General features: G+C 41.2%; 1 protein-coding gene across 1 annotated transcript in view; it reads left to right on the forward strand.

Annotated features, from left to right (window-relative positions):
* Positions 1 to 22554, forward strand: part of ORC1 (origin recognition complex subunit 1) — a 116870-nt gene that overhangs the window by 23501 nt on the left and 70815 nt on the right. The window contains 6 exon segments of the mRNA XM_053693469.1: positions 5930 to 6218; positions 6977 to 7099; positions 19392 to 19422; positions 19424 to 19488; positions 19702 to 19900; positions 20513 to 20610. Of these exon segments, the coding sequence (XP_053549444.1) occupies positions 5930 to 6218; positions 6977 to 7099; positions 19392 to 19422; positions 19424 to 19488; positions 19702 to 19900; positions 20513 to 20610 (805 nt within the window).

Raw genomic sequence — 22554 nt, forward strand, 5'->3', positions numbered from 1 at the left:
TCTTTAAAGAATTAAGGGTTAATATTCCTGGAAAGGGGAATATTGAACAGGGGGGGGTTTATACATGATATTGTTTGTGCCATTGCTGCGTTATGTGCGAGATAAGGCTCTGGCAATGTGTGGAACTTTCACGTTACTTGCAGGAATATTGCGCAGCCCTTTTTGGCGTGTTTTTTTTCCCCTTAGTGCAGGGGTGGTCCTGCCAGGCACTCCATGTGACCGGTTGGGCCTATCTCTCTTCCTCTGTTGATCTGTGGCGCAGGAGACGTAACGGTTTCTGTAGTCCGGGTCCTAGGGGGTGTTAAGTGCCCCGGCTATTGGCGGTATAAAGGTGCCTTTTGTAAGTTAAGCTAGTCCGTACAAAGGCGGACGCTTTAGAGGGTTATCCCTCTTTATCAAAGTCTCATTCCTGTGTTTATTGTGAGAAGGTCCTAGTAGATCAGCCTGCTCATCTATGTTCCACATGCCTTGATAAAGTTACGACATCTAAATGTAAACGGATGTCTAGTACTACTGAGCCATCCACCTCTGAGGGTTCTTCGTCCCTGTAAGGTGCGTTCCCTGCATTCATCTTTGATTGCACAGGAAGCTCCCTGGGGTCCAACCATTACTCCTTTGGGAGAGATTCGTTGGCTGTCAGACTTTGCGGACCAACTGGAATCGGCAGTTTCGAAAGTGATCAATGCCTTACCATGTTCTGCTAAGCGCAAGCGTAGGGTGTATAATGGCGGCCCGACCCAGGGTTTGTCTATGCCGATGGAAATCCCAGAGGCTCTATACAATGACAAAGCCCACTCCGACTCTTCGGAGGAGAGGCCCCTTCTGGGTCGAAGTCCGTGTCATCTAAACCTCTGGCTGCGGAGGAGCCTGGTTTTAGGTTTAGGATGGAGAATTTGCGCTTTTTGCTGCGGCAGGTGCTTGCTACTCTAAAGGTTCCGGTACCTAAGATTCCGGAGGAACCTGCGATTCCTAAGCTTGATAAGGTATATGAGGACAGGGTAGTGCCCCAGACCTTCCCGGTTCCTGTTAAGATGGCAAATATTATTAAGAATGAATGGGAGCGATTAGGTTCTTCGCTTGCAAAGCGGACAACTATTCCCCTTGGGGATAGTTTGTCGTTTAAAGAGCCCATGGATAAAAATCTGGAGAACATGTTGAGAAAGATGTTTCAGCACACAGGGTTTGTTTTTCAGCCAGCAGCGGCGGTCGCTGGAGCTGCAACATATTGCTGTGAATCCCTGTGTGGAATGGTCAAAGGGGAGATTTCCATCAACAAGATACAGGATAAGATTAAGGCGCTGAAGGTCGCCAATTCTTTCATCTGCAATGCCAATATGCAAATTATCCGCCTGAATGCTAAGGTGTCAGGTTTTTCTGTTTTAGCTCGCAAGGCTCTGTGGCTAAAATCTTGGTCTGCGGACATGACCTCTAAGTCGTGGCTGTTGTCCCTGCCTTTTCAAGGAAACATCCTGTTCGGTCCAGGATTGGATTTGATTATATCCACGGTTACGGGAGGCAAGGGAGCTTTCCTACCACAGGATAAGAAGGCTAAGCCTAAGGGATCTACTTTTTGTCCCTTTCGTACGGACAAGGCCCAGTGCCAGCAGCCTCCGAGAAATCGGATCAGTCCAAGGGATCTTGGAATCCAGCTCAATCTTGGAAAAAGTCTAAGCAGAGCAAGAAGCCCGCTGAGACGAAATCGGTATAAAGGGGTGTCCCCCGACCGGTCTCCAGCTCAAGTAGGGGGCAGATTATCTCTCTATTCTCAGATGCCTGGTTGCAGGACGTTCAGGACCCCTTGGGTTCTGGAAGTTGTCGCCCAGGGTTACAGGATAGGATTCAGATCCCATCCGCCCGGGGGCAGATTTCTGTCAAACCTGTCCAAGACCAGAAAAGAGAGAGGCCTTTCTAGAGTGTGTGTGAGAGATCTCTCCTCTTTCAGTGTTATCGTACCAGTACCCCTAGCAGAGAGGGGTCTAGGGTACTATTCCAAACTTTTTGTGGTTCCAAAGAAGGAGGGCACGTTCCACCCAATTTTGGACCTGAAGTGTTTGAACAAGTTTCTGAGTGTTCCATCGTTCAAAATGGAAATGATCAGTTCTGTCCTGCCTCTATTTCAAGGTGGGACAGTTCATGACGACTATAGACTTGAAGGACGCTTACCTTCATGTGCCAATTCACAGGGACCACTTCAGGTTCCTAAGATTTGCGTTTCTGGACCAACCCTTCCAGTTTGTGGCCCTTCCTTTTGGTCTGGCGACGGCCCCGAGAGTCTTCACGAAGGTTCCGCGGGCGCTGCTTGCAGTGGCCAGATCCAGGGGCATTGTCGTGGCGCCTTATCTGGACGACATCCTAGTTCAGGCTCTGTCGCTCAGCCTCGCAGAGGATCATTCGAGGGCTCTCCTTCTTTTGCTCCAATCTCACGGTTGGAAGATCAACTCAGGAAAGAGTTTTCCCTGGTTCCCAGCAACAGGGTGGAGTTCCTGGGCACGATAATAGACTCTATGTCCATGAAGATATTTCTTACAGATCAGCGACACAGGAAGCTTGCGTCCACCTGTCTTGCCCTTCAGTCCTCCACAAGCCCCTCGGTGGCTCAATGTATGGAGGTGATAGGTCTCATGGTTTCAAGCATAGATGTCATCCCATTCGCCAGGTTCCTTCTCAGACCTCTTCAGTTGTGCATGTTGAGACAGTGGAACGGTGATCATTCAGCTCTATCACAGCTGATATCCATGGATGTTCGGACTCAAACTCCCTCTCTTGGTGGATCCCTCCGGAGCAACTGTCCATGGGGACATCCTTCTTGAGACCGTCCTGGGAGATTGTGACCAAGGACGCCAGTCTGGCAGGATGGGGAGCTGTTTGGGGTGCCAGGATGGCACAAGGACAATGGTCCCGGGGGGAGTCTCTCCTTCCAATAAACATCCTGGAACTCCGAGCAACTTACAATGATCTGAAGCTCTCGGGTCGGTCATCTTAATCAGATTCCAGACCGACAACATTACCTTGATGGCGTACATTATTATTTATTATTATCGATTATTTGTAGAGCGCCTACATCAACCATCAGGGGGGTATGAGGAGCTTCCTCCCAATGAGGGAGGTGTCTCAGATCTTGGAGTGGGCGGAGTCCCACAACTGCTCGCTCTCGGCGATTCACATTCCAGGTGTGGACAACTGGGAAGCGGACTTCCTCAGCAGGCAATCCTTCCATCCGGGGGAATGGTCTCTTCACCCCGAGGTGTTTGCGTAGATTTGTCACAGGTGGGGAACGCCGGAGATAGATCTCATGGCGTCCAGACTCAATTATAAGCTACCCCAATACGGGTCGAGGTCCAGGGATCCCCAGGCAGAGCTGATAGATGCCTTAGTGGTTCCTTGGGGATTCAGCCTAGCTTACATTTTTCCACCGTTACCACTTCTACCTCGTGTAGTCGCATGCATCAAACAGGAGCGGGCCTCGGCCATTCTGATTGCTCCTTCGTGGCCGCGGAGGATGTGGTTTGTGATCTGTTGGGGATGTCATCCTCTCCACCGTGGAGGTTACCCTGTCACAGGGATCTGCTGGAACAGGGCCCTTTTCAACATCGAAATCTAGATTCTCTGAGGCTGCCTGTGTGGAGATTGAGCGCTTAGTCTTGGCCAAGAGAGGCTTTTCTGAAAGTGTGATTGATACTCTAATTCTGGCAAGAAATCCAGTCACTCGTCGCATCTACCATAAGGTGTGGAGGACTTGTCCTGGTGTGAGAAGCAGGGATATCCTTGGCATAAGGTGAAGGTATCCAGGATTCTGTCCTTTCTCCAAGATGGTTTGGAGAAGGGTCTTGCCGCTAGTTCCTTAAAGGAACAGATTTCAGCATTATCAGTCTTGTTTCATAGGAGACTCGCTGAGTTCCCTGACATTCAATCTTTTGTTCAGGCTTTGTCTAGAATCATGCCTGTCTTTAGACAGTCTGCTCCCCCATGGAGCTTAAACTTGGTCCTTAAGGTTTTGCAGAGGGTTCTGTTTGAACCTATGCATTCCATTGACATTAAGATTCTGTCCTGGAAGGTTCTTTTCCTGTTGGCTATTGCATCTGCAAGCAAAGTATCTGAACTGGCTGCCTTGCAAAGTGAGCCTCCTTATCTGGTGTTTAATGCATATAAGGCTGTGCTTCGCACTGTGTTGGGGTTTCTTCCCAAGGTTGTGTCTAACCGTATCATCAATCAGGAAATAGTTGTTCCTTCTTTGTGTCCTAACCCCCCCCCCCCCCTTCTAAGGAGTGGTTACTTCACAACCTGGATGTGGTTCGTGCCTTGAAGTTCTATCTTCAGGCTATAAAGGATTTCAGGCAGTCTACATCTTTTTTTTTTTGTGGTGTATTCTGGGAAGCGCAAGGGGCAAAGGGCTTCGGTTACTTCTTTGTCCTTTTGTTTGAGGAGTTTGATTCGCTTGACTTATGAGACAGCGGGACATAAGCCTCCTCAGAGGATCATGGCTCATTCAACTAGAGCTGTGGCTTCGTCTTGGGCCTTCAAGAATGAGGCCTCTATGGAGCAAATTTGTAAGGCGGCTACTTGGTTCTCCTTACACACTTTTACAAAGTTTTACATATTCAACGTTTTTGCTGCTGCGGAAGCTGTTTTTGGGAGAGAGGTTTTGCAGGCTGTGGTGCCCTCTGATTAGGGTCGACATTTTTCACCCTCCCGGTTTCATTGTGTCCTCTAGAGCTTTGTTTTTTTTTCCCAACAGTAATGAATGAAGCCGTGGACTCTCCTCCCCTTTATCAGGTAAGCATCATTTTTGTTTTCCATCTAATTTCATTTCCATTGAGGGGAGGAGAGTCCATAGCTCACGCTGAATCTCCGATGGGCGGACCTAAAAATGTTTTCATCTTCTGACACCATTTATACCCTGATATTTCTCCTACTGTTCCTTGTTCCCTCGGCAGAATGACTGGGGATGAGGGAAGTGGGGGAGGTATTGAAGCCTTTGGCTGGGGTGTCTTTGCCTCCTCCTGGTAGCCAGGTTCTTAATTCCCAAAAATAATGAATGAAGCAGTGGACTCTCCTACCCTCAATGGAAATGAAATTATCAGGTAAACATAATTTTTGTTTTTGCTTCATTTTAAGTGATTGCAGCGCACATGACCTCAGTGACCTATGTATATCATGTTTATAAAGCTCATCTATTTTATTTATTTTTTTCCTATCAACTGTTGTTTTTTTAATAGGCAACACAATACTAGTTGTTGTACCAATATGAACGCAATGAAATAATCATTAAATACATTATATGTTTAATGCACAATGTATTCATTTAAAAAAAAAATAAACGTGCATTTTCATGCTTATACATCTGTAACCTTTAAAGATTTAGTAATAATAAAAAATGGCACATTATATGTTTAATGCACTTTAATACATTATATGTAAAATACATTGTTTAATGCACAATGTATTAAATAAAAAAAAAACGCTGTGCATTTTCATGCTTATACATCTATAACATGTTTAAGAATTTAGTAATAAAAATAAATTAGTGCAAAGTATCTAAAGAATCTATGATTACAGCAGATTAAACTGAAACACATCAGATCTTTGTTACACGCTGCTTTTTACCCAAGGCATGAGGCCTTAAATGAAGCTTATATCTTTTATGCTGGCGGTGCTTGGACTTTTTTCCGCTAATTTATCTTTAGGACTGCTTTTGTTTTCTTCTAGGCCAAATCTGTCTCTGTACAAAATTTCTTGCAAAATTATTCAGCTATTTGTTACCTTGGTGACCACAAAAAAAAATGCCATCTGAGGTCACAAAAAGTACTTTTTTTTTTTTTTCTTTTTTTTTTTCAAACATATTTCGGCAGATTCTAGGTTACTTTGTGTTTGTGTTATTTGTTTATTGCTATCAGCACTAATAATGTTTTGTTAAATCACTTTCTTTCAGGTCCACCAAAGTGTGGAAAGCCCATTTCTACACAGCAGGATCTTCTTGATCAGCTGATGGATGAAGACTTCAAAGTCCTTGAAGTCACTGCTCCTAAACGAAAAGTGGCCTTCTGTGGGCTTCTGGGCTCTCCTCCCAAGAAGTCTCTAAGTGAACTAGAGGAAGCAATGGGTATGCACGCTGTGACCCTGAAGCCCTTGCAGAATGGAACAGGGGCCAAAACCAAATTGAGACTCACTCCTTATAGACGATTGCAGCAAACGGATGGGCGACAGAATGAGGATCAAAGGTCAGACAAAAGTTTTTAAACCTTTTGCGTAAATCTGGGTAATTCTCCACACACATCCTTTAATGGCTAATAGTTTCAATTGACTTTAACAAAAATTCCTTTTGCGTAAAACCTTTTGCGTAAATCTGGGTAATTCTCCACACACATCCTTTAATGGCTAATAGTTTCAATTGACAACTAAAATTTTGGTGTTGACTGTCCCTTTGAACTCACCAGCAACTATTGCTTTTTATAGTGGCTTCCTATGGAGTTTGCGTCAATTATAATTTTTGTTTGGAAACTCCAGGGCAGCGGTTCCTAGAGCACCAATAACTGATGCATAACTATTTGTATAAATCAAAACAAATATTTGTACGTACTCAACTAGCTATAGGCTGACTTCTAGATCTTCTAGATAGCTTTTTAGTTTATATAAAATTACCAGTCGTTAAGTTAACATTAATTTCCTTATAAATGTTGTATGCAAAGTTCTATTTATCATCTTTCATTATTTAAATTTTATGTAATTATTCAGTGGGGACTGGATGAGCAATCTGCATACATGTGAATGTGTAAGATCTAGATTGCCTTAAAGTGCTGCAAATTTGATATTGAAACAAAATGCAGTAATCATTGTAAAGATAAAATCATTTGTAAAAGTAATTTCTCCTCTTCTAGTTGTACTCTTGTTTATTTTAGACACTTCTCCTGTGAGTTAGACATTAGTTGGCTTTTCTGTGTTTTGGAACTGAGCTTGTAATTCCTTTCCCTTTTCTTAGCTTGATAAAGAATACTAGGAGCAAAGCTACAGATGAAGCTGACAAGTCAACTAAATTGAAGGTTAAAACTCCCCAGAAGCTGGAAGCCACACCCAAGAGAAACACCTCTCAGTCACACAGAAGGTAGTGTTATATAGCAAGGGGTTAGTAGTAAACTGCAGATAAGATCCACCCAGCTTTTAAAATGATTGAACTGTTATGAGTTGTCCAGTGTAGTGTATGTTTAGGGGGCACATCTGTGCAAGTAGTATTTATGGTTTGTCAACATAGGGAAATGTGGAAACCTGACAGGATTAGGCTTTTTAGTTGAAAAAGTTTTTTATTCATTTTTTCCTCAGAATTACAAAAAAAGCGTAAGTCATATCAACATAACATAGTAAGAATTAAGGCTTACATCAACAAGTCACAGTTTCATTTAAACAAAAATAATTTGTTCATAGTTTCCAGGTCACATTAATTAATATACTATACTGTCTAGCATGATAGTACACTATCTTCTTCTCTTTATACAAACCCATTTCCAGTATGAATACAAGTCAACAGAAAGGTCTATAGGGGCCTATATGACCCATCAAATAATCGGATTCAAACACTCTCAAACCTACCACATTGAACAATCCTCTACACTAACTGGGCAATATATATTTTTAATAGCGTAAATTATTAGTCTGGCTGCCTATTAGATCTGGCCTCTGAATACATGATCCATGGTTCCCAGACAGAAATCAACTTCTCTTCAGTATCTAGCAAATTAGCCGCATTGCAACTTATTTGATAGTAGTATCCAATTTTGTTTATAATAAGCTGAAAGTTTGGGATCTTTCCGAAACTGGGCTATTGTTAATCTGACTATTGTAAAAATGGTAAATATAAACTTATTTCGTGCCATATTGAATCCAGGTATGGGTTCATGTAAAAGGGCTTGAGTGGCTGTTACCCAAAAAGGGCGTCCGAAAACATCGCTCAATAAACTGAAGGTTTGTAACCAAATGTTAGCTACCTGCGGACAATCCCACCACATATGTGAGTAAGTGCTTATTGCATCACACCCTCTTAGACATTTCCTTCTACCCATCTCCAAATTATGAAGTCTCGAGGGGTGAAAGTACCACCGAAATGCTGTCTTCATGTAATTCTCTTTTAAATGTACACATATGGAAAAGGAAGGTCCCTTATATAAAACAGCGTTCCATTTTTCTAAAGGCCAAGTAAAATTAAATTCCTCTTCCCACTTTTGCATATAGGGAAGCTTATAAGCAGACAGCGGAGAGTTAAAAATGGTATACAGTCTAGTAATGGTGCCTCTCACCCTCTGCCTGGCTAAGCAGATTTGTTCTAGATATGTGGTGCTTCCTTTACATGAGTTACCTATCACCTCAAATACTCTTGCCCTCAGTTGTAGATATTGGTACCAGTTGGGTCTATCTTGTTCATTAAGGCTAGCATATGTGTCAAAGTCCATAAAGTACTGTCCCCTCAGTGTCAGCAATTCTGTACAACCCCCTATTAGCCCATTTATTCTGAAGGCACAAGTCAAGTGTAGTGGATAGCGTTACTAATGGCATTGTCTGGGATGTGTCCGATATCAGTTTAAATTTAGCAGACAGAGAGTCCCATAGCAAAATGGAGTGTGCAACCACTATGTAGGTTTTCCATATATTGGGTCTATGGGATTTATTAGTCCATAAAAGTTTATAAATTGGTTCTACCCCAACCATATCAGATTCTAATTGTACCCATTGAATATTATCCACTCTATTATGCCATAATGCAGTCTGAGCGATACGAGCTGCGTGGTAATATGCAAGAAAATCCGGCAACCCTATTCCTCCCCCTCCTCGACCTCTGCAAAGTGTTTGTTTATTGGTTTTTGCTCTCTTACCTTGCCAAATAAACAAAATTATATGTTTTTGGAGTTGTATAAGCGTTTGGTTTGACAATGAGACAGGCAGGCATCTGAAAAGATACAATAATTTTGGCAGAATTGTCATTTTAATTCCAATTATTCTACCATATAGCGAAATTTTCATCTTTTCCCATTTCTGAAGCAAATTTTTAACCTGTGATATCAAGGGAGGATAGTTAAGTTGGTAGAGAGTGTCAACCCTATTCGTGAGCATCACTCCTAGATATCTCATTCCTTTCTCTGCCCAAGAGAAAGAGAAATTAAGCTCCATGAGTTTTTTAATGTGTGTTGGTAAATTGACAGTAAGAGCTTCACATTTATCATTGTTAATTTTATAGCCTGAGATCGCAGCAAACTTATCTATAGTGGAGTATAATATTGGTAAGGAAATAAGTGGCTTGCTGATCGATAGGATAATATCGTCTGCAAAAAGACTAATTTTATATTCTTTAGCATTTATGTTTATGCCTGTGATTATCTGCATTTCGTCGAATGTTAGCTGCCAAAGGTTCGATACATAGAGCACATAAAAGCTGGGAGAGAGGGCATCCCTGTCTGGTGCCATTTGCAATTTCAATGGGCTTTGATTTATATCCCGCTATTTTAACAAATGCAGAGGGATGAGAGTATATCGTGGAGATTGCTTTTCTAAAGTTTCCTGTTATGCCAATTGTGTCTAGTACCCTATCCAGATAGTCCCAATAAATACGGTCGAATGCCTTCTCTGCATCCAGGGAAAGGAACAGAGAAGGCACCCGGTTAACCGACGCAAAGTTAATCGGGATTAGGCTTTTTATAGCTGAACATGACTCATTCCTCCTATGTCCAATGAAAGATAATAATGGGAATAACTTATTGGTAGTAAGCTTGTAATGCAATAACTATGTAAGGCATCAAACACTCACAATGAGCCCATACAACAGCATGAGATATGTGAGCTGAATATAAAGTTTACATTTCAGACATGGTAAAGGCTTAGTTCTGTTTATTTAATAGTATACAGTATGCTCCTTTCTTTCATGTAATTAGCAAGAGTCCATGAGCTAGTGACATATGGGATATACATTCCTACCAGGAGGGGCAAAGTTTCCCAAACCTCAAAATGCCTATAAATACACCCCTCACCACACCCACAAATCAGTTTTACAAACTTTGCCTCCTATGGAGGTGGTGAAGTAAGTTTGTGCTAGATTCTACGTTGATATGCGCTCCGCAGCAGGTTGGAGCCCGGTTTTCCTCTCAGCCTGCAGTGAATGTCAGAGGGATGTGAGGAGAGTATTGCCTATTTGAATGCAGTGATCTCCTTCTACGGGGTATATTTCATAGGTTCTCTGTTATCGGTCGTAGAGATTCATCTCTTACCTCCATTTTTAGATCGACGATATACTCTTATATATACCATTTCCTCTACTGATTCTCGTTTCAGTACTGGTTTGGCTTTCTACTACAGTGTCCTGGGGTAAGTAAGTCTTATTTTCTGTGACACTCTAAGCTATGGTTGGGCACTTTATATAAAGTTCTAAATATAAGTATTCAAACATTTATTTGCCTTGACTCAGGATGTTCAACATTCCTTATTTCAGACAGTCAGTTTCATATTTGGGATAATGCATATGAATAAATCATTTTTCCTTACCTTAAAAATTTGACTTTTCCTTGTGGGCTGTTAGGCTCGCGGTGGCTGAAAATGCTTCATTTTATTGCGTCATTCTTGGCGCAGACTTTTTTGGCGCAAAATTTTTTTCTGTTTCCGGCGTCATACATGTCGCCGGAAGTTGCGTCATTTTTGAGTTTTTTTTGCGCCAAAGGTGTCGGCGTTCCGGATGTGGCGTCATTTTGGCGCCAAAAGCATTTAGGCGCCAAATAATGTGGGCGGCTTTTGGCGCTAAAAAAATATGGGCGTCACTATTGTCTCCACATTATTTAAGTCTCATTATTTTGTGCTTCTGGTTGCTAGAAGCTTGTTCTATGGCATTTTTTTCCCATTCCTGAAACTGTCATTTAAGGAATTTGATCAATTTTGCTTTATATGTTGTTTTTTCTATTACATATTGCAAGATGTCCCACGTTGAAGCTGAGTCAGAAGATACTTCTGGAATATCCCTGCTTGGTGCTGGAGCTACCAAAGCTAAGTGTATCTGCTGTAAACTTTTGGTATCTGTTCCTCCAGCTGTTGTTTGTACTGTTTGTCATGACAAACTTGCTAATGCTAATTAGTACTGTTACATTACCTGTTGCTGTTCCGTCAACATCTAATACTCAGAGTGTTCCTAATAACATAAGAGATTTTGTTTCTAAATCCATTAAGAAGGGCTATGTCTGTTATTCCTCCTTCTAGTAAACGTAAAAAGTCTTTTAAAACTTCTCACTTTTCAGATGAATTTTTAAATGAACATCATCATTCTGATACTGATATTGGTTCTTCTGATTCAGAGGATTCTGTCTCAGAGGTTGATGCTGATAAATCTTCATATTTATTTAAAATGGAATTTATTCGTTCTTTACTTTACTAAAGAAGTCCTAATTGCATTAGAAATTGAGGATTCTAGTCCTCTTGGTACTAAATCTAAACGTTTAGATAAGGTTTTTAAATCTCCTGTAGTTATTCCAGAAGTTTTTCCTGTCCCTGGTGCTATTTCTGAAGTAATTTCCAGAGAATGGAATAATTTGGGTAATTCTTTTACTCCTTCTAAACGTTTTAAGCAATTATATCCTGTGCCATCTGACAGATTTGATTTTTGGGACAAAATCCCTAAGGTTGATGGGGCTGTCTCTACTCTTGCTAAGCGTACTACTATTCCTACTGCAGATGGTACTTCCTTTAAGGATCCTTTAGATAGGGAAATTGAATCCTTTCTAAGAAAAGCTTACTTGTGTTCAGGTAATCTTCTTAGACCTGCTATATCTTTAGCGGCTGTTGCTGCAGCTTCAACCTTTTGGTTAGAAGCTTTAGCGCAACAAGTAACAGATCATAATTCTCATAGCATTATTATTCTTCTACAACATGCTAATAATTTTATTTGTGATGCCATCTTTGATATCATTAGAGTTGATGTCATGTATATGTCTCTAGCTATTTTAGCTAGAAGAGCTTTATGGCTTAAAACTTGGAATGCTGATATGTCTTCTAAGTCTACTCTGCTTTCCCTTTCTTTCCAGGGTAATAAATTATTTGGTTCTCAGTTGGATTCTATTATCTCAACTGTTACTGGAGGGAAAGGAACTTTTTTACCACAGGATAAAAAATCTAAAGGTAAATTTAGGTCTAATAATCGTTTTCGTTCCTTTCATCACAACAAGGAACAAAAGCCTGATCCTTCATCCTCAGGAGCGGTATCAGTTTGGAAACCATCTCCAGTCTGGAATAAATCCAAGCCTTTTAGAAAACCAAAGCCAGCTCCCAAGTCCACATGAAGGTGCGGCCCTCATTCCAGTTCAGCTGGTCGGGGGCAGATTACGTTTTTTCAAAGAAATTTGGTTCAATTCTGTTCACAATCTCTGGATTCAGAACATAGTTTCAAAAGGGTACAGAATTGGCTTCAAGATAAGGCCTCCTGCAAAGAGACTTTTTTTCTTTCCCGTGTCCCAGTGAACCTAGCGAAGGCTCAAGCATTTCTGAAATGTGTTTCACATCTAGAGTTGGCTGGAGTAATTATACCAGTTCCAGTTCTGGAACAGGGGCTGGGGTTTTATTCAAATCTCTTCATTGTACCAAAGAAGGAGAATTCCTTCAGACCAGTTCTGGATCTAAAAATATTGAATCGTTATGTAAGGATACCAACATTCAAAATGGTAACTGTAAGGACTATCCTGCCTTTTGTTCAACAAGGGCATTATATGTCCACAATAGATTTATAGGATGCATATCTGCATATTCCGATTCATCCAGATCACAGTTTCTGAGATTCTCTTTCCTAGACAAGCATTACCAGTTTGTGGCTCTACCGTTTGGCCTAGCTACAGCCCCAAGAATTTTTACAAAGGTTCTCGGTGCCCTTCTGTCTGTAATCAGAGAACAGGGTATGTGTGGTATTTCCTTATTTGGACGATATCTTGGTACTTGCTCAGTCTTCACATTTAGCAGAATCTCATACGAATCGACTTGTGTTGTTTCTTCAAGATCATGGTTGGAGGATCAATTTACCAAAAAATTCATTGATTCCTCAGACAAGGGTAACCTTTTTAGGCTTTCAGATAGATTCAGTGTCCATGACTCTGTCTTTGACAGACAAGAGACGTCTAAAGTTGATATTAGCTTGTCGAAACCTTCAGTCACAATCATTCCCTTCGGTAGCTTTATGCATGGAAATTCTAGGTCTTATGACTGCAGCATCGGACGCAATCCCCTTTGCTCGTTTTCACATGCGACCTCTTCAGCTCTGTATGCTGAACCAGTGGTGCAGGGATTACACAAAGATATCTCAATTAATATCTTTAACACTGATTGTACGACACTCTCTGATGTGGTGGACAGATCACCATCGTTTAGTTCAGGGGGCTTCTTTTGTTCTTCCGACCTGGACTGTAATTTTAACAGATGCAAGTCTGACAGGTTGGGGAGCTGTTTGGGGGTCTCTGACAGCACAAGGGGTTTCGGAATCTCAGGAGGTGAGATTACCGATCAATATTTTGGAACTCCGTGCAATTTTCAGAGCTCTTCAGTCATGGCCTCTTCTAAAGAGAGAATTGTTCATTTGTTTTCAGACAGACAATGTCACAACTGTGGCATACATCAATCATCAAGGAGGGACTCACAGTCCTCTGGCTATGAAGGAAGTATCTCGAATTCTGGTATGGGCGGAATCCAGCTCCTGTCTAGTTTCTGCGGTTCATATCCCAGGTATAGACAATTGGGAAGCGGATTATCTCAGCCGTCAAACGTTACATCCGGGCGAATGGTCTCTTCACCCAGAGGTATTTCTTCAGATTGTTCAAATGTGGGGACTTCCAGAAATAGATCTGATGGCCTTTCATCTAAACAAGAAACTTCCCAGGTATCTGTCCAGATCCAGGGATCCTCAAGCGGAAGCAGTGGATGCATTGTCACTTCCTTGGAAGTATCATCCTGCCTATATCTTTCCGCCTCTAGTTCTTCTTCCAAGAGTAATCTCCAAGATTCTGAAGGAATGCTCGTTTGTTCTGCTGGTAGCTCCAGCATGGCCTCACAGGTTTTGGTATGCGGATCTTGTCCGGATGGCCTCTTGCCAACCGTGGACTCTTCCGTTAAGACCAGACCTTTTTGTCGCAAGGTCCTTTTTTCCATCAGGATCTCAAATCCTTAAATTTAAAGGTATGGAGATTGAACGCTTGATTCTTGGTCAAAGAGGTTTCTCTGACTCTGTGATTAATACTATGTTACAGGCTCGTAAATCTGTATCTAGGGAGATATAGAGTCTGGAAGACTTATATTTCTTGGTGTCTTTCTCATCATTTTTCCTGGCATTCTTTTAGAATTCCGAGAATTTTACAATTTCTTCAGGATGGTTTGGATAAAGGTTTGTCTGCAAGTTCCTTGAAAGGACAAATCTCTGCTCTTTCTGTTCTTTTTCACAGAAAGATTGCTAATCTTCCTGATATTCATTGTTTTGTACAAGCTTGGGTTCGTATAAAACCTGTCATTAAGTCAATTTCTCCTCCTTGGAGTTTGAATTTGGTTCTGGGGGCTCTTCAAGCTCCTCCGTTTGAACCTATGCATTCGTTGGACATCAAATTACTTTCTTTGAAAGTTTTGTTCCTTTTGGCTATCTCTTCTGCCAGACGAGTTTCTGAATTATCTGCTCTTTCTTGTGAGTCTCCTTTTCTGATTTTTCATCAGGATAAGGCGGTGTTGCGAACTTCTTTTAAATTTTTACCTAAGGTTGTGAATTCTAACAACATTAGTAGAGAAATTGTGGTTCCTTCATTCTGTCCTAATCCTAAGAATTCTAAGGAGAGATCATTGCATTCTTTGGATGTTGTTAGAGCTTTGAAATATTATGTTGAAGCTACTAAGAATTTTTCGAAAGACTTCTAGTCTATTTGTTATCTTTTCCGGTTCTAGGAAAGGTCAGAAGGCCTCTGCCATTTCTTTGGCATCTTGGTTGAAATCTTTAATTCATCATGCTTATGTCGAGTCGGGTAAAACTCCGCCTTAAAGGATTACAGCTCATTCTACTAGGTCAGTTTCTACTTCCTGGGCGTTTAGGAATGAGGCTTCGGTTGATCAGATTTGCAAAGCAGCAACTTAGTCTTCTTTGCATACTTTTACTAAATTCTACCATTTTGATGTGTTTTCTTCTTCTGAAGCTGTTTTTTGTAGAAAAGTACTTCAGGCAGCTGTTTCAGTTTGAATCTTCTGCTTATCATTTAAACTTTATTTTGGGTGTGGATTATTTTTCAGCGGAATTGGCTGTCTTTATTTTATCCCTCCCTCTCTAGTGACTCTTGCGTGGAAAGATCCACATCTTGGGTAGTCATTATCCCATACGTCACTAGCTCATGGACTCTTGCTAATTACATGAAAGAAAACATAATTTATGTAAGAACTTACCTGATAAATTCATTTCTTTCATATTGATTGTTAGATTTATCATTCTATATAGATCTCTGGAAACCACTGGGCAAGCTGTTACAGGCACATAATTTATTTTTTTATAATTGCTAAGGAGTGGGAGAGACCTGGTATTCCTTTTTCTCCATCTCCTATTTTCAAGAAGATGTTTTCCCATAGCCGACTCTATCAAGCAGGCTTGGCAAACAGTACCTAAGGTGGAAGGGGCTATTTCCACTTTAGCTAAGAGAACTACTATTCCCATAGAGGATAGTTGTGCTTTCAAAGATCCTATGGACAAGAAATTAGAGGGCCTACTCAAAAAGATGTACGTACACCAGGCTCTACAATGGCAACCAGCTGTGTGCATTACTACCATCACCAGTGTGGCGGTATATTGGTTTGACGCCCTGTCTGATGCTATATGAACGGAGACCTCTTTGGATGAGATTCAAGATAGGATAAAAGCTCTTAAATTGGCTAATTCCTTTATCACAGACGCTTCCCTTCAAGTTATCAAACAGGGAGCTAAGATATCGGGTTTTTCTATCTTGGCCCGCAGAGCCTTATGGCTGAAGCCTTGGTCTGCGGACGTATCCTCTAAATCCAAACTTTTGGCTATTCCTTATAAGGGAACGATCTTATTTGGTCCTGGTCTATCGGAAATTATTTCTGACATCACGGGAGGTAAGGGTCATCTTCTCCCTCAGGATAAGAGAAATAAGACGAAAGGGCGACAGAGTAATTTTCGTTCCTTTCGTAATTTCAAGGGAAATTCCTCATCTTCCGTTTCCAAACAAGAACAACCCAAGCCTGCTTGGAGATCCAGCCATACTTGGAATAAGGGAAAACAGTCCAAGAAGCCTGCCATTGAATCCAAGTCAGCATGAAGGTCATGCCCCCGATCCGGGACCGGATCTGGTAGGGGGCAGATTTTTTTTCTTCGTCGCTCAAGCTTGGATCCGAGATGTTCAGGATACCTGGGCATTAGAAATTGTGTCCCAGGGATACAGGTTGGATTTCAAAAGTTTTCCTCCCAGAGGAAGGTTCCTACTTTCAAGATTATCTGAAGACCAGACAAAAAGAGAGGCGTTCTTACATTGTGTAAGATACTTCTCCGATCTGGGAGTGATTGCTCCCGTTCCATTACTAGAGCAGGGTCAGGGTTTTTACTCCAATCTATTTGTGGTTCCAAAAAAGGAGGGAACCTTCAGGCCCATTTTAGACCTCAAGAGTCTAAAGTTCCTCAGGGTACCGTCCTTCAAGATGGAAACTATACGTTCCATTCTTCCTTTCATCCAAGAGGGCCAATTTATAACAGTGGACTTAAAGGACACATACTTGCATGTTCCCATTCACAAGAACCATCACAAGTGCCTAAGGTTCGCCTTTCTAGACAAGCACTTTCCGTTTGTGGCTCTTCCTTTTGGTCTTGCCACTGCTCCTAGAGTCTTCATAAATGTTCTGGGATCTCTGTTAGTGGTACTTTGTTGTTGAGGCATTGCTGTGGCGCCCTATCTGGACAACATTCTAGTCCAGGCGCAGTCCTTCCATCTAGCGGAATACCACACGAGCATGGTGTTATCCTTCCTTCGTTCTCACGGGTGGAAGGTATAGTCACAAAAGAGTTCTCTTATCCCAAGTACAAGGGTAAATTTCTTGGGAACACTAATAGATTCTTTATCAATGAAGATCTTTCTGACAGAGGTCAGGAAATCAAAGATTCTCAATACTTGCCGAGTCCTTCAGTCCACTCCTCGGGCCATCAGTGGCTCAGTGCATGGAGGTAGTCGGGCTGATGGTTGGCGGCAATGGACATCATCCTTTTGCTCGGTTCCACCTCCGACCTCTACAGTTGAGCATGCTCAGACAGTGGAACGGAGATTATACCAATTTGTCTCCTCAAATACTACTGGAGTAGGAGACAAGGGATTCTCTTCAATGGTGGTTGTCTCGGGATCATCTCTCCCAGGGAACCTGCTTTCTGTTACAGACGCCTGCCTTCTGGGGTGGGGAGCGGTCTGGGGCTCTCTAAAGGCTCAGGGAGTTTGGACTCGGTCAGAGTCTGTTCTTCCTATAAACATCCTGGAGCTGAGAACGATCTTCAATGCTCTTATGACCTGGCCTCAGTTAGCTTCGGTTCAATTCATCAGGTTCCAGTTTGACAACATAACGTCTGTAGCTTACATCAATCATCAGGGAGGAACGAGGAATTCCTTAGTGATGAGAGAGGTATCCAAGATAATTCAGTGGGCGGAGACTCACTCTTGTCTGTCGGCGATCCACATCCCAGGGGTGAACAACTGGGAGGCGGACTTCCTGAGCAGGCAGACCTTTCATCTGGGGGAATAGGAACTCTATCCGGAAGTGTTTTCCAGCCTGATCCGCAAGTGGGGTCAGCCGGAATTAGATCTCATGGCATCGCGTCAGGATGCCAAGCTCCCGAGATACAGATCGAGGTCCATTGATCCCCAGGCAGAAATAATAGATGCCTTGGCAGTTCCTTGGACTTTCCGTTTAGCATACCTATTGCCTCCGTTTGCGCTTTTTCCTCAGGTGATTGCTCGAATCAAACAGGAGAAGGCATCAGTGATACTCATTGCACCGGCTTGGTCTCGCAAGATTTGGTATGCAGATCTGGTGGACATGTCATCTCATCCTTCTAATTCAAGGATTTCTTCCTAAGGTTGATTCTGACAGGAACATTAACCAGGAGATTGTTGTTCCTTCCTTGTGTCCCAATCCTTCTCAGAAGGAACGAATTTTGCACAATTTGGACATGATTCGTGCTTTTAAGTATTACCTACAGGCGACTAAAGAATTTCGTCAGTCTTCTTCTTTGTGGTTTTCTCAGGAAAATGTAAGGGTCAGAAAGCTACGGCTACTTCCCTTTCTTTTTGGCTGTAGAGTATTATCTGATTTGCATACGAAACTGCTGGACAACAACCTCCATAGAGAGTTAAGGCTCATTCCACGAGGGCTGTGGCTTCCGCATGGGCATTCAAAAATGAAGCTTCTGTGGAACAGATTTGCAAGGCTGTAACTTGGTCTTCTCTTCACACTTTTTCAAAGTTCTACAAATTTGATACTTTTGTCTCGGCTTCAAGCAATGGTGCCTTTTTGTTTAGGTTTCCAGTCTTGTCCCTTCCGTATCATCTGTGTACTCTAGCTTTGGTATTGGTTCCCATTAGTAATTGAGATGATCCGTGGACTCATCGTGTCATTAAAAAGAAAACAAAATTTATGCTTACCTGATTTATTTATTTTTTGACACGATGAGTCCACGGCCCGCCCTGTTGTTATTTGAGACATGTTGTTGGGTTTGTAAACTTCAGACACCTGTGCACCTTATTGCTTCCTTTCTCTCCTTGACTTTGTTCGAATGACTGGGTTGAGAGTGAAGGGAGGTGATATTTATCAGCTCTGCTGTGGTGCTCTTTGCTGCCTCCTGCTGACCAGGAGGTGAATATCCCATTAGTAATTTAGATGATCCGTGGACTCATCGTGTCAAAAAATAAATACATTTATCAGGTAAACATAAATTTTGTTATTCTATTGTGAAATGATCTTGTAGTTTCATCCAAGGTTATAAAATTGGTTTCTTGTGACCAACATTGGGTTCATATTTTTACATTTTCATTGTATTTATTTAGCAAAATACATTTTTATTTTTGTAATATTATAGTGCATATTTGTACAATAAAATTATATATTTTTATACTTTATTCTCAAACGCCTTTTTTTATATATATATATATATATATATATATATATATATATATATATATATATATATATATATATATATATATATATATTGTACTTTGATAAGATATATGACCATTTTTACTTATATAATATTAGAGGTAGGTGCATGGAATTTAGATTTCAGAATAAAATTTCTCTAAGGCATTTTAAGGGGAAAAAGTTCCGAACCGTTTAAAAGCACTGTGCTATATAACATTCTTTCTTTTCTTTAGATCCCATGATTCACAGGATGAGACTGAACCACAGACCCCCTCGTTCCCGCAGGAGATCTGCCCAGGAATCGGCCAGTAAATTTCGCAAGCAACTTCAGTAAGATTTTTTTTTTTTTTTTAAATGTAGTGTACCATGTAAATAAAGTGTGCCACACTAACTAAACTAATAGTGATTTGCATCCTAATACACAGTAGTTAAAACACCCAGTAAGGGGCAAAACATTTTGTCAAACCAATGGCAGTATCTTGATGCCTGAAGGTAATGTAGTTTTAATTAAAACTTATTTTGGAACTACTGTACTCTGTTCAGGGTTTTACAAAATAGTGACATATCTGAAGGCGAGGATGAGGATGATTTTGTACCTCTGAAGGACTCAAGTGTATTCAGCAGCAGCGAGGAGGAGAGTGAAGAGGCAAAGCCTCAAAGGAAAGCAGAGAAAAAAGGTGGCACTGCACCTAGAACTCCTACTTCCTCCAAGAATGTCTCATCACGGACCCCCAGCAAAACTGTGAGTGGAGATATGTGTTAGCCTTCCTGCTGGAGTTCTGCTCATTTAAAGGGACGTGAAAGTTTAAAATTAAGCGTTTATTATTCTTACTGATACTTTTCAGTTTACTTTACATTCTGTTTATATACTTTGCTGAAAAACATACCTGAGTAAGCTGTGAAGCAGCAGAATGATACACACTTTAACTGTTGCTGACCTCTACTTATAGTCCTCATACGTGTAGCAGAAAACTGAGGGAGACTGTTTTTTAATTGCCCTCCCTTTCCCACTTAGAAAATATACAACTAACATCTGAATGTGTCTTGACCGTGTATTAAAGGGACGGTAAAGTCAAAATTAAATGTATGATTTAGGAAGAGCCATTTTAAAGAACTTTCTAGTTTACTTTTTGTTAAATTAGCTTTTTTTCTCTTGGTATCATTTCTTAAATGACTATTAAATACAGTAGAATTGTATAATAAACAAGCACATATTAAAAACACAATGCAATAACATTCGGTACAATATTTCTGGAAAAAATCAAAATCTTAAAATGTTTATTATTATTATTCTTTTACCCAGTATCCATGTGATGCTGTTTTTCTTTTGAGTGATTTTTGTTTTTTCCATCAGTCCGTCTCCAGAACTCCCCGTTTGGCAACCCCAAGAATCCCAGAGCGGAACCAGCCCGTAAGAAAGCCAGGCAATGTGTTAGAGGAGGCACGGATCAGGTGAGAGGATCGCAGAATCCCTGCTCCAGTCTTTTTTCTTTTTTTTCTTTCTCCCAACCCCTACAGTAACACAGAAAGTATTTAATAAATGTTGTTTTCCCACAGATCATATAATCATGGGGGGGCATTCTTTACCTTATGTTCACTCCAGTGGAGTTATTTATAAATCAGCACAGATGGGCTAAAATGCAAGTCTGTCAAAATAACTGAAATAAGGGGTTAGTCTGCAGAGGCTTAGATACAAGGTAATTACATAGGTAAAAACGAAATGTATGCTTGCCTGATAAGTTTATTTATTTCTTGACACGGCGAGTCCACGGATAATCATCAATTACTGTTGGGAATATCACTCCTGGCCAGCAGGAGGCGGCAAAGAGCACCACAGCAAATCTGTTAAGTATCACTTCTCTTCCCATAACCCCCAGTCATTCGTCTGAAGGAAAAGGAGAGAAAGGAAATAACACAAGGTGCCTGAGGTTTATATAACAAAAAACTGTCTGAAAAACAGGGCGGGCCGTGGACTCACCGTGTCAAGAAATAAATACATTTATCAGGTAAGCATAAATTTTGTTTTCTTTCTAATGACACAGTGAGTCCACGGATCATCATGAATTGCTGTTAAGAATCCGTACCCAAGCTAGAGGACACAGAGAATAAGGGAGGGACAAGACAGGCAACCTAAAAAGAAGGCACCACAGCTTGAACAACCTTTCTCCCAAAAGAAACCTCACCCGAGGCAAAATAATCAAATTGATAGAATTTGGAAAAAGTATGCAAAAATGGCCAAGTTGCATGCGTGGAATTCTGTTCCACAGAAGCTTCATTTTTTAAATGAAGAAGAAACAGCTTTCGTGGAATGAGCTGTGATTCTCTCAGGAGGTTGCCATATTGCAATCTCATAGGCCAAACGAATAATACTTCTCAACCAAAGAAAAGGAGAAGTGACAGAAGCCTACTGACCCTCACATTTAACTTAAAGGTCTGAGAAGCATTCTGCTCGACCGAGCTGTTCGCGGATCTGAACCTATGGCTCTGTGCTTACTACTCTGTTTACTTGTGTGTTGAGACACAGCCAGTTCTTGTCCGGAAAAACAAACAAAACAAAGCGGAAGACTGACGAAAGGCCTTCAAAGCTTGCAAAAAGAACTTGAGCATGCACAACTATCCAGTTGTGAAATAAACATTCCTTATGAGAAGGATTAGAACAGAGAGAAGGAACAACAAATTCCTGATAATATACTTGTCTGAAACAACCTTAGGAAGAAAACTAAACTTGGTACAGGGAACTGTCTTACCTGCTGAATATAAGATAAGGAGAATCACACAGCAGAAATGAGACTCTCCGAGCAGAAGGAATTCCTAGAAAATAACTTAATATGAATGGAATGAATAGGCTCAAACAGAGCCCGTTGTACAATCTTAAGAACAAAGTTAAGACTTCAAGGTGGAACAACAGACTTAACACAGACCTGATACTAACCAGGGCCGGACAAGAGATTGCACACATGGCACGTCCGCCAGACGCTTAGCAAAATTAAAGATAGGCTTTTGAAAACAAGACCAGGTGCGAGTAGCTGCAGCTGGCTTCAAACTGCGGCTATCCTCTTGCTAGACAGCTAAGCTGACCATCAGGTTACCGCAGCTGGTTTGATGAAAATCAAACCCTTGAGGGAAATTTATTAACAAACCCTTCTCCAGACCATCTTGGAGAAGTATAAAATTTTTAGGATCCAGACTCAAAAGGAACTCTTGGATTTTCAACAAATAGATATTTGCTCCATAACCTATGGCAATCTCTTCTGAGTCATGATCTAAATGACCAACAAAGAAAAACCAGCGTTTAAACAAAACAAAATGTCTAATCTCCAAGCGGACAACTTCGGCAACAAAATTAAGATGAAGGAAGGATTCTGGATCAGAAAGTCCTTCCTCAGAGGCAGACTC

The sequence above is a fragment of the Bombina bombina genome, chromosome 10, assembly GCF_027579735.1.
Source record: "Bombina bombina isolate aBomBom1 chromosome 10, aBomBom1.pri, whole genome shotgun sequence".
NCBI lineage: Eukaryota > Metazoa > Chordata > Amphibia > Anura > Bombinatoridae > Bombina > Bombina bombina.